Source organism: Raphanus sativus, unplaced genomic scaffold, assembly GCF_000801105.2.
Source record: "Raphanus sativus cultivar WK10039 unplaced genomic scaffold, ASM80110v3 Scaffold1282, whole genome shotgun sequence".
In the NCBI taxonomy this organism is placed as follows: domain Eukaryota; kingdom Viridiplantae; phylum Streptophyta; class Magnoliopsida; order Brassicales; family Brassicaceae; genus Raphanus; species Raphanus sativus.
In genome coordinates this window covers 13,417-23,460 of record NW_026616595.1, presented here as the reverse complement: position 1 = coordinate 23,460, position 10,044 = coordinate 13,417, and the positions used below count along the sequence as shown (strand labels likewise).

General features: G+C 33.4%; 2 protein-coding genes across 2 annotated transcripts; both read left to right on the top strand.

Moving 5' to 3' along the window:
* Positions 1-50: 50 nt before the first annotated feature.
* On the top strand, positions 51-984 carry LOC130503982 (uncharacterized; the record flags this gene model as incomplete). Its single annotated transcript, XM_056998552.1, has 2 exons — positions 51-416; positions 546-984. Coding segments are annotated over 2 exons (561 nt in total), but the record flags the coding sequence as incomplete, so codon positions are not given.
* A 4,361-nt stretch (positions 985-5,345) lies between these two features.
* LOC130503981 (uncharacterized) lies at positions 5,346-6,178 on the top strand. The gene is made up of 2 exons (XM_056998551.1): positions 5,346-5,678; positions 5,808-6,178. The coding sequence occupies exons 1-2, from the start codon at positions 5,346-5,348 to the stop codon at positions 6,000-6,002; spliced, it is 528 nt and encodes a 175-aa protein (XP_056854531.1). The 3' UTR covers positions 6,003-6,178.
* The last annotated feature ends 3,866 nt before the right edge of the window (positions 6,179-10,044 follow it).

Below are 10,044 nucleotides of genomic sequence, written 5' to 3'. Positions count from 1 at the left end.
ATATATTCCATTCCATTAGCGTAACATTTTATCTCCTTCAGAATGGCTAAAAAGTTGGTCTTCGTGTGTGGGTTTCATCCTCTCTCTCTCTCTCTCTCTCTCTCTCTCTCTCTCTCTCTCTCTCTCTCTCTCTCTCTATTAGGTATGGCCTTGTCTGGATCTGCACTACGCTTGTATTTGTGCTTTCCTCTCTCGGAAACTGTGCCACGTACCTCGTGAAGAAACGAACCGACAGTGAAGCACCTTGGGTCTTTGATGTGAACTATATAAACTTGGCAGCATCTTTGATCTACGGCTATGCAATAATTGTGCCGGTGGCGTTTTATTTCTCACTCCGGTATATGGGGTCCAGAGCTGATCTTCTAAGATTCTGGTGCCTCTGGGGATACTCTCTCTTCATTTTCGTTCCAACCACTGTAAGTGTCTCCTGTACCAGCAGCACTTCTGTCTGATTCACAAATGGTTGTGTAGCTTAGTTCTCAATGACAATATGTACCGTGACTTATAAAATCAACCTAACAGTCATCGGTCATTTGTTTTTTCAGCTTCCATTGCTTATTCCAGTGGAGTTTCTGAGATGGGTGATTATACTCTTAGCTGGTGGCGCATCGTCCTGCTTTGTTGCCCTGAATCTACGGTCTTACCTTGAGGCGAGCAATGATCTGACGGCTGTTGTGGCTGCAGCGTTTGGTCTGCAAATGGTTCTGTCTATCTTCGTCAAAGTCTGGTTCTTTCCTTAAGTCCCTCCACACCACACGATAAAACATATATATAATGTTTGTAAAAAACGTTTTAGATTTTGATGTGATGTGGTAGAACAATTGAATTTGTCATTACCAGAGAAACAAAACCCCACAAAGTAACATATACACTGAACTGAATCATCGGGATTCGTTTTGACTTGCTTAGTTTCTTGTTTGCTTGTTTTTTTTTTTTGTGAGTTGAATTGTCTTAGGATTTTATAATTTAAATGGTTGATTTTTATCTGGCAGATATCAGAAAGTGGATATTAAAAAAACAACTTTTATGTAGAAAGCATGCATGTAAGAACACATTAGATGAATGACAGAGAACCTGTCTCTAGTGTCTTTTTAGTAAAATATCTCCAAGTACCTTGCTAAACATCTGAAATAACACTAAAACAAATTTATTAGCGTCTTTTTTTTTTTTTCGATAATCGTGGGGTTCACAGGCGCTAAGCCCAAACTAATCCCCACGAGATTTTCCATCCGGGCACGCACGGTTATAGACGGAAAGGTGGTCAAAACGACTCGATCCACGGCAGGCACTCCATCTGGAATTCCATTACCACTAGGCCAAGAGCTCTTGGTTAATTTAGCGTCTTATTTCGTTGATAACTATTTGTTATAAGTTTTTTGGAAATCAAACAGACTTTAAAAACTAAAAAGTAAATAAAACCTAATAAATAAATAAATCTACATTTCTTTTAGAATAGATATCACGTAAATATTCATAATACTTTGGATGTTGATGATATATCGAAACAATAATTCTCAAACTAGTCGATTGTGGTTTTGCAAAAACACCTTATTTATTATTTTTTTCCTGAGCACGTTTCATTAAGATAAGATATTAATTTAAAGATTAATAGAGGGCGGAGGAATGAAAAAGAAATAGTGTGTTTATGCAAAACAACAATTGACTCATCTGAAAATTATTATTTCGATATATCATCATTTTTTTGTTTTGAGAAAGAGCTTTTTATATCATCAAAAGTTCAGAATATTATGAATATTATGTGCTATCGTTTGTAAGAAAAATAGATTTATTTAGTTTCTAGGTTCTATTTATATTTTAAATTTTAATTGATTTCCAAACAAAAGCATATATTGTATTTTTCAATAAAAGAATTGTAATCAATGCAATAAGACACACTATTTAGGCTTTGAATGGTAATTGAATGATAGAAACATTGAATTATCTATCATTCCTAAAAAAAATAGTAATCACAAAAAAATAATTTTCCTTTTTATAGAGAAATATTAAAGAAAATCATTACTTATTAAATTTGGAAAAAAAAACAAGCATTTCTTTTCATTCCTACTATTTTATTCATATACGTTCATTTCTAATCCGTTTCTCTTAGTTCCAAAAAGATCATCGGTCAGTAGGCATGGGCACAGATCGAATATCCAGGTTTTTGAAGGTATTTGTGATTTGCTTTGAATATTACAGATATCTAATTGTCCGATTTGATTTACTTCGGAAAAATACGGATATTCAAAAAATGGATATCCGGAAAACAAATAGATATTTGCGGATATTTGCTGATACTTACGGATTTCTCATTTGTTTTGATTTATACAAATAATCTTAAAAGTTCGATACAATTTTTTTGTAAATTTTTTTTGCATGATATAAAAGATAAAAATTTTAAAAATAGTGAATCTACATATTTTGTAATTTTTTAAACTTAGTTAACAATAATAATAATACAAAACTTAAGAAAAAAATTATAATTGTCATAATTATTTTATCTTCCTTTTATATAATACTTTTATATAAGTAATAATGTGAATATAATCTATTTAATCATATGTTAGAGTAACAATTATACAGCTTTATACTTTTAAAACTTTAAATATAATAAAAATACATGTATTTATATATTGACGGATCAGATCGGATATTCGCTTCCCAAAATTTTAATATTTGTGATTTACTTCGATTTTAACAGATATTGAATTTTAGTATTTACTTTGCTTCGAAACCTTACGGATATCCTGAATTTTCGGATCGAATAACAACGAATAACAAATCAAATCAAATTTAACGAATAAAATCCCCAGTCCTACCGGTCAGAAGCCTTAATTTTTTTTAATCAGCATGATCTTGTTTAAGTTGTTTAGCAAAGTCCCTATAAGACAGAAACAAGTTATAATGAGTAAACAGTATTATGAAAATTTTATTTATAAAGAAAAAGGTTATTCTAAGAAATATATCATCATTTTTACATATCAACATTTGTAACTAACATTTACTCTTGACGATTACCCACGTTTATATTTAGTAAAACCGCACTGACTCCTCACAAAACACATTGTTGTTTAGATTATACTCCACTTCTTAGTATTTATTTACCATTCGTTTAGCTTACATAATTACTGGCTAGTTTTGGCATCTCAAACAAAAATACTTTTCTTTGCAGTTTTGTTCTCTACATTGTTTACTTGTTGGTTTTGTAATCTCAAACCAAAATACTTGAATAATTAATTGTGTTAATAATATAATTTGTCCAGCTCACCGTACGCAGAACAAAGAAGTACACTACAATATTTTTAAAAAAATCTGTAAAAAAGAACAATATCAATTCTATGATCAGCCCAATCTTCCCCAATAGCAATCACTCTCTCTACCAATCTTTAGATTAATATCTTATGTGAACTAATTAATTATTATATGATAGTGATTCTTTTTTTTTTGAAAGATAAATATGATAGTGATTCTTCCAACTTTTCTTCCTCCCTATCTGCGTCTTTTATCACCACATGTATACTTTTGAAAACCCAAAAGCCAAAGGGGAGAGATACTTTTTTTATTATTTGCTTGCATGACGATATCACACAAACGTTTTGGTTCTCACGTAATTTCAGGCTGCTCAACTTAGTGCAACCGAAGTAAATAAGAAAACGTGATTCCACTAAACCCTTTAGAGTTTGGCTCGTGACTCGTGACAGCTCTACAATTCTACATTGGCTACAAAATAAAATGTTTGATGCAACTACACCAGTTGAATCTGTCCAAGTGTACGTAGCATATGTTCTACAACATTTATATACTCCTGCACCTTATCTTATTCTTTTCTTCTTCTCTTTTGTTGGTCGAATGAAATCTCTTATCTAATAAATCTAAAAGACCACAGCAAAAAATGTGTTCTTATTTTGGCCAATCGATATATTTACACATATTAAAATAAATGAAAGCATACCAATTTTTTTTGAATATTGAGTAGTGTGATAAGTCTTTTGTAACATTAAAGAACCGAAGGGTTATACTTAAATTGCAATCATATTTTCTTAATTTGTTAGGATTCTCGTTTCCACAAATTTTAACTACATTGGCATGTGAGTGTCGACGGTTCCTTTATTACATATCGTTTTATCCCTTGGATTGTATGTTTCTATTATGGTATATCCCATAGATCATATATATAATATATCTATGTGTATGTGTATGCGACTACTGGTGTCGAGAAACCATTGGGTTTAAGTGTATATCAATAGTTGACAAGTGGTTGGACCCATTTTGGAAGAGACTTGTTTATATAAACAATAATTCCAATAATTCGTTTTGCTATCAGAGATGATTTAAGACAAAATTGACCATCATTTGCTTGATATCATTAGTGACAATAATAAACTATATGAAACGACTCAATTTACACATAATATTTTTAATACGAAGATTGAGGACACATCCCCATACTTATTTTAAAGTTAGTATTATGTTTTTCTTTGTCACAAAGTTAGTATTATGTTATTTCACTTTACATGTGCCCTAGTAGCTATTCGGAAACTGTATATCTATAGACAGTGGCGGTCCCAGAAAAAAAATGACTGGGTTCAAAGTGCATTTGGGAGGGTTTGAACCTAAGATCTCTGAGTTCACTAAGGGAGTTTTAACCAAATTTGTCATAGAGTTTTTATGTTTTATCTTAAATTTTTTTATTTATTCTATTTTTTGTGGTGTCAATTGAAACCACTTACCTCTGAGTGGGTTCTCCCCTGTCTATAGATTCGTGTCCCTTTACTTGTGCCCTAAATCGATACGTGTCCTAGTTTTGTAAGTGTTTTACCTTCTCTCATGACTTAAATGATTAAATCCATAGAGCTCAACTGAAATTGGATTTGGATTGTACCTACAAAAAGACTGTAGTCATATATTCTTCTCATGATAAGTATTCACCATACAACTAGCTCTATATATGTATTTAAGCTTTTGAACATAACCGATCGATAAACATTTTGGGGTGATACCTGCCATGTAAACGTCATGTTCGAATACGACGATATGTATTTTTATGTAAGGGTAACTGAATGATGTGGAATCGGAATGAAATGATGCGACTGATCAATTTCATAAAAAATTCCGTTTTGTTGTGAATGTGTATATTATTAATGTCGAATATGAGCTCCTTATATAGAGAGTTACAATGTCTAAAATCTTAATGGGCCGGTTACAAGATGGACCTCTAATGGGTCAAAACCTATTAAGTATCTTTTGGATAAACATCCATCTGAACCAGTCGGTTCATAACACTTCCCCTGGATGTTGAATTCGCTGGATGTTGAATTCGCTAAAAAGTTGGTCTTGAACTACTTTAGATGAGTGACTCTTCGTGTGTGGGTTTCATCCCCTCTCTCTCTCTCTCTCTCTCTATTAGGTATGGCCTTGTCTGGATCTGCACTACGCTTGTGTTTGTGCTTTCCTCTCTGGGGAACTGTGCCACGTACCTCGTGAAGAAACGAACCGACAGTGAAGCTCCTTGGGTATTTGATGTGAACTATATAAACTTGGCAGCATCTTTGATCTACGGCTATGCAATAATTGTGCCGGTGGCGTTTTATTTCTCACTCCGGTATATGGGGTCCAGAGCTGATCTTCTAAGATTCTGGTGCCTCTGGGGATACTCTCTCTTCATTTTCGTTCCAACCACTGTAAGTGTCTCCTGTACCAGCAGCACTTCTGTCTGATTCACAAATGGTTGTGTAGCTTAGTTCTCAATGACAATATGTACCGTGACTTATAAAATCAACCTAACAGTCATCGGTCATTTGTTTTTTCAGCTTCCATTGCTTATTCCAGTGGAGTTTCTGAGATGGGTGATTATACTCTTAGCTGGTGGCGCATCGTCCTGCTTTGTTGCCCTGAATCTACGGTCTTACCTTGAGGCGAGCAATGATCTGACGGCTGTTGTGGCTGCAGCGTTTGGTCTGCAAATGGTTCTGTCTATCTTCGTCAAAGTCTGGTTCTTTCCTTAAGTGTCTCCACACCACACGATGAAACATATATATAATGTTTGTAAAAAACGTTTTAGATTTTGATGTGATGTGATGTGGTAGAACAATGAATTTGTCATTACCAGAGAACAAAACCCCCACAAAGTAACATATACACTGAACTGAATCATCGGGATTCGTTTTGACTTGCTTAGTTTCTTGTTTGCTTTTTTTTTTCTTGTGAGTTGAATTGTCTAAGGATTTTAAATGGTCATTTTTATCTGGCAGATATAAGAGAGTGGATATTAAAAAAAAGAACTTTTTATGTACAAAGCATGTGAAGCATGTAAGAGAACAAGACAAAAGGTCACATTAGATGAATGACAGAGAACCTGTCTCTAGTGTCTTTTTAGTAAAATATCTCCAAGAACCTTGCTAAACATCTGAAATAGCATTAAAAACAAATTTATTAGTGTCTTATTTCGTTGATAACTATTTGTTATTAAGTTTTTTGGAAATCAAACATACCTTAAAAAGTAAATAAAACCTAAAAATTAAATAAATCTAAATTTCTTTTATAATAGATATCACGTAAATATTCATAATACTTTGGATGTTGATGATATATCGAAACAATAATTCTCAAACTAATCGATTGTGGTTTTTGCAAAAACACCTTATTTCTTATTTTTTCCTGAGCACGTTTCATTAAGATAAGATATTAATTTAAAGATTAATAGAGGGCGGAGGAATGAAAAAGAAATAGTGTGTTTATGCATAACAACAATTGACTCATCTGAAAATTATTATTTCGATATATCATCAAATGTTTTTTTTTTGAGAAAGAGCTTTTTATATCATCAAAAGTTCAGAATATTATGAATATTATGTGCTATCGTTTGAAGAAAAATAGATTTATTTAGTTTCTAGGTTTTATTTATATTTTAAATTTTAATTGATTTCCAAACAAAAGCATATATTGTATTTTTCTATAAAAGAATTGTAATCAATGCAATAAGACACACTATTTAGGCTTTGAATGGTAATTGAATGATAGAAACATTGAATTATCTATCATTCCTAAAAAAATACTAATCACAAGAAATAATTTTCCTTTTTATTCCTTTTTATTTATTTTTATAGAGAATATTAAATAAAATCATTACTTATTAAATTTGGAAAAAACAAGAATATCTTTTCATTCCTACTAATTTATTCATATACGTTCATTTCTAATCTGTTTCTTTTAGTTCCAAAAAGATCATCGGTCAGTAGGCATGGACACAGATCGGATATCCGGGTTTTTGAAGGTATTTGTGATTTGCTTCGAATGTTATAGATATCTAATTGTCTGATTTGCTTTGCTTCGAAAAAATACGGATATTCGGAAAACGGATATCCGAAAAACAAATAGATATTTGCGGATATTTGCTGATACTTACGGATTTCTCATTTGTTTTGATTTATACAAATAATCTTAAAAATTCGATACAATTTTTTTTTTTAATTTTTTTCCATGATAAAGATAAAAATTAAAAATTAAAAGAAATAGTGAATCTACATATTTTGTAAATTTTTAAACTTAGTTAACAATAATAATAATACAAAACTTAAGAAAAAATTATAATTGTCATAAATATTTTATCTTCCTTTTATATAATACTTCTATATAAGTAATATTGTGAATATATTCTGTTAAATCATATGTTAGAGTAATAATTATACAGTTTTATACATTTAAAACTTTAAATATAATAAAAATGCATGTATTTATATATTGACGGATGGAATCGAATATTCGCTTTCCAAAATTTTAATATTTGTGATTTATTTCGATTTTAACGGATATTGAATTTTAATATTTGCTTCGCTTCGAAAGCTTAAGGATATCCTGTATTTTCGGATTGAACAACAACAAATAACGAATCGAATCAAATTTAACGGATAAAATGCCCAGCTCTACCGGTCAGAAGCCTTTTTTTTTTTAATCAGCATGATCTTGTTTCAGTTGTTTAGCAAAGTTCCTATAAGACAGAAACAAGTTATAATGAGTAAACAGTATGATGAAATTTTATTTATAAAGAAAAAGGTTATTCTAAGAAATATATCATCATTTTTACATATCAACATTTGTAACTAACATTTACTCTTGACGATTACCCACGTTTATATTTAGTAAAACCGCACTGACTCCTCACAAAACACATTGTTGTTTAGATTATACTCCACTTCTTAGAATTTATTTACCATTCGTTTAGCTTACATAATTACTGGCTAGTTTTGGCATCTCAAACAAAAATACTTTTCTTTGCAGATTTGTTCTCTACATTGTTTACTTGTTGGTTTTGTAATCTCAAACCAAAATACTTGAATAATTAATTGTGTTAATAATATAATTTGTCCAGCTCACCGTACGCAGAACAAAGAAGTACACTAAAATATTTTTAAAAAATCTGTAAAAAAGAACAATATCAATTCTATGAACAGCCCAATCTTCCCCAATAGCAATCACTCTCTCTACCAATCTTTAGATTAATATCTTATGTGAACTAAATCACCGCCCTATTCCCACCCCATCCCATACTAATCCTGGTCCTCCTTCCACTCTCATAATCCCTCTACTCCCTCCTTAAAAAATCCCTTTGCCTCCCCAGACCCTCCTCCTAGACCCTCCCTAAAGCGTTCTAGATCCTCCCCCACCCTCTCCCCACCAGTCTCCTCCCATCCAAATCCCTTCCTTGTCCTCCCCTCCTCTCCTCTCCCTCCCCCTTCCCCTGCTCCCTTAATTCCCCCTGACCCTTCTTCTAAAACTCCTTCTTTAACTTCTTTTGGTTCCCGAGGACCTCCTCATTCTGAGGACCCTCTCTTGCCCCCTCAATGAGTGTTAAACTCTTTTTTTGGAATGTACGTGGTCTAAATGATCCGTCAAAACATTCACCTTTTGTTAGATGGCTTAATAGTCAAAAACCCCTTTTTGGAGCCCTACTAGAAACCCACATAAAAGAACCCTTTTTAAACCCGGCTATATCTAAACTTTGCCCTGGTTGGATGTTCTGTTCTAATCACCTTTCTGATCCTGATGGTCGCATTATTCTAATCTGGAAAAGTCCCCTTTCTGTCCAAATTCTAACCCAATCCTCCCAGCATATCACTTGTTCCATTACCTTACCAAACCAACCCCCTATCACTTATACAGCTATCTATGCAGAAAACACAAATGAAGAAAGAGTGGAGTTATGGGCCAACTTACTTAGGGATCATGCTGTGCTGGATTTGGATAACAGAAGTTGGATAGTCGGTGGTGACCTGAACCAAATCCTTTTCCCTCTAGAGCACTCAAGTCCAGAAGTAAATGTAATGGATAATCTCATGTTCGAGCTGCAAGACTGCTTTCTACAAGCAGGTCTCTTTGATCTGCGCTATCTCGGGCCTTGTCATACCTGGTCAAATAAGCAGCCGAATGACCCAATTGCAAAGAAGCTAGATAGACTCATGGTAAATAGCTCTACCATATCTGCTTACCCAAATGCTGTTGCCTCATTCTTACCCCCAGACTTATCAGACCATGCTCCCTGCCTCCTGAACCTTGCTTTCTCCCTACCCTGTGCTGGAACCTTCCCTTACAAATTCCCTAACTACCTCATCAAACACCCTGGGTTCACTCAGTTGATCAATGATGCATGGATTCACTCTGGAAGCGTGTCTCATACGCTCGCGCAGTTATGCTGGAAGCTGAAACAAATAAAGAGTGACCTAAAGAGAATCAATAAAGAAAATTTTTCTAATATTCAGGAGAGGGTTAGTGAGACTCACCGTTTGTTACAACATGCGCAGGTACATGCATTGCAAGACCCAACGCCTTCAAACTTCCAAACTGAGAAGGACCTGCACCAAAAGTGGAATTTCTTGAGAGAAATAGAGGAGATTTACTTCAGGCAAAAATCAAGAATTAATTGGCTCAAGGAGGGTGACCTGAATACTGCTTTCTTCCACAGGATCTGCCAAGTTCGTGCAAGCTACAACGCGATAAGAGCATTCCTAAATGCATTCGGCGTTTTGATTACAGACCCGGTGGAGATGAGCC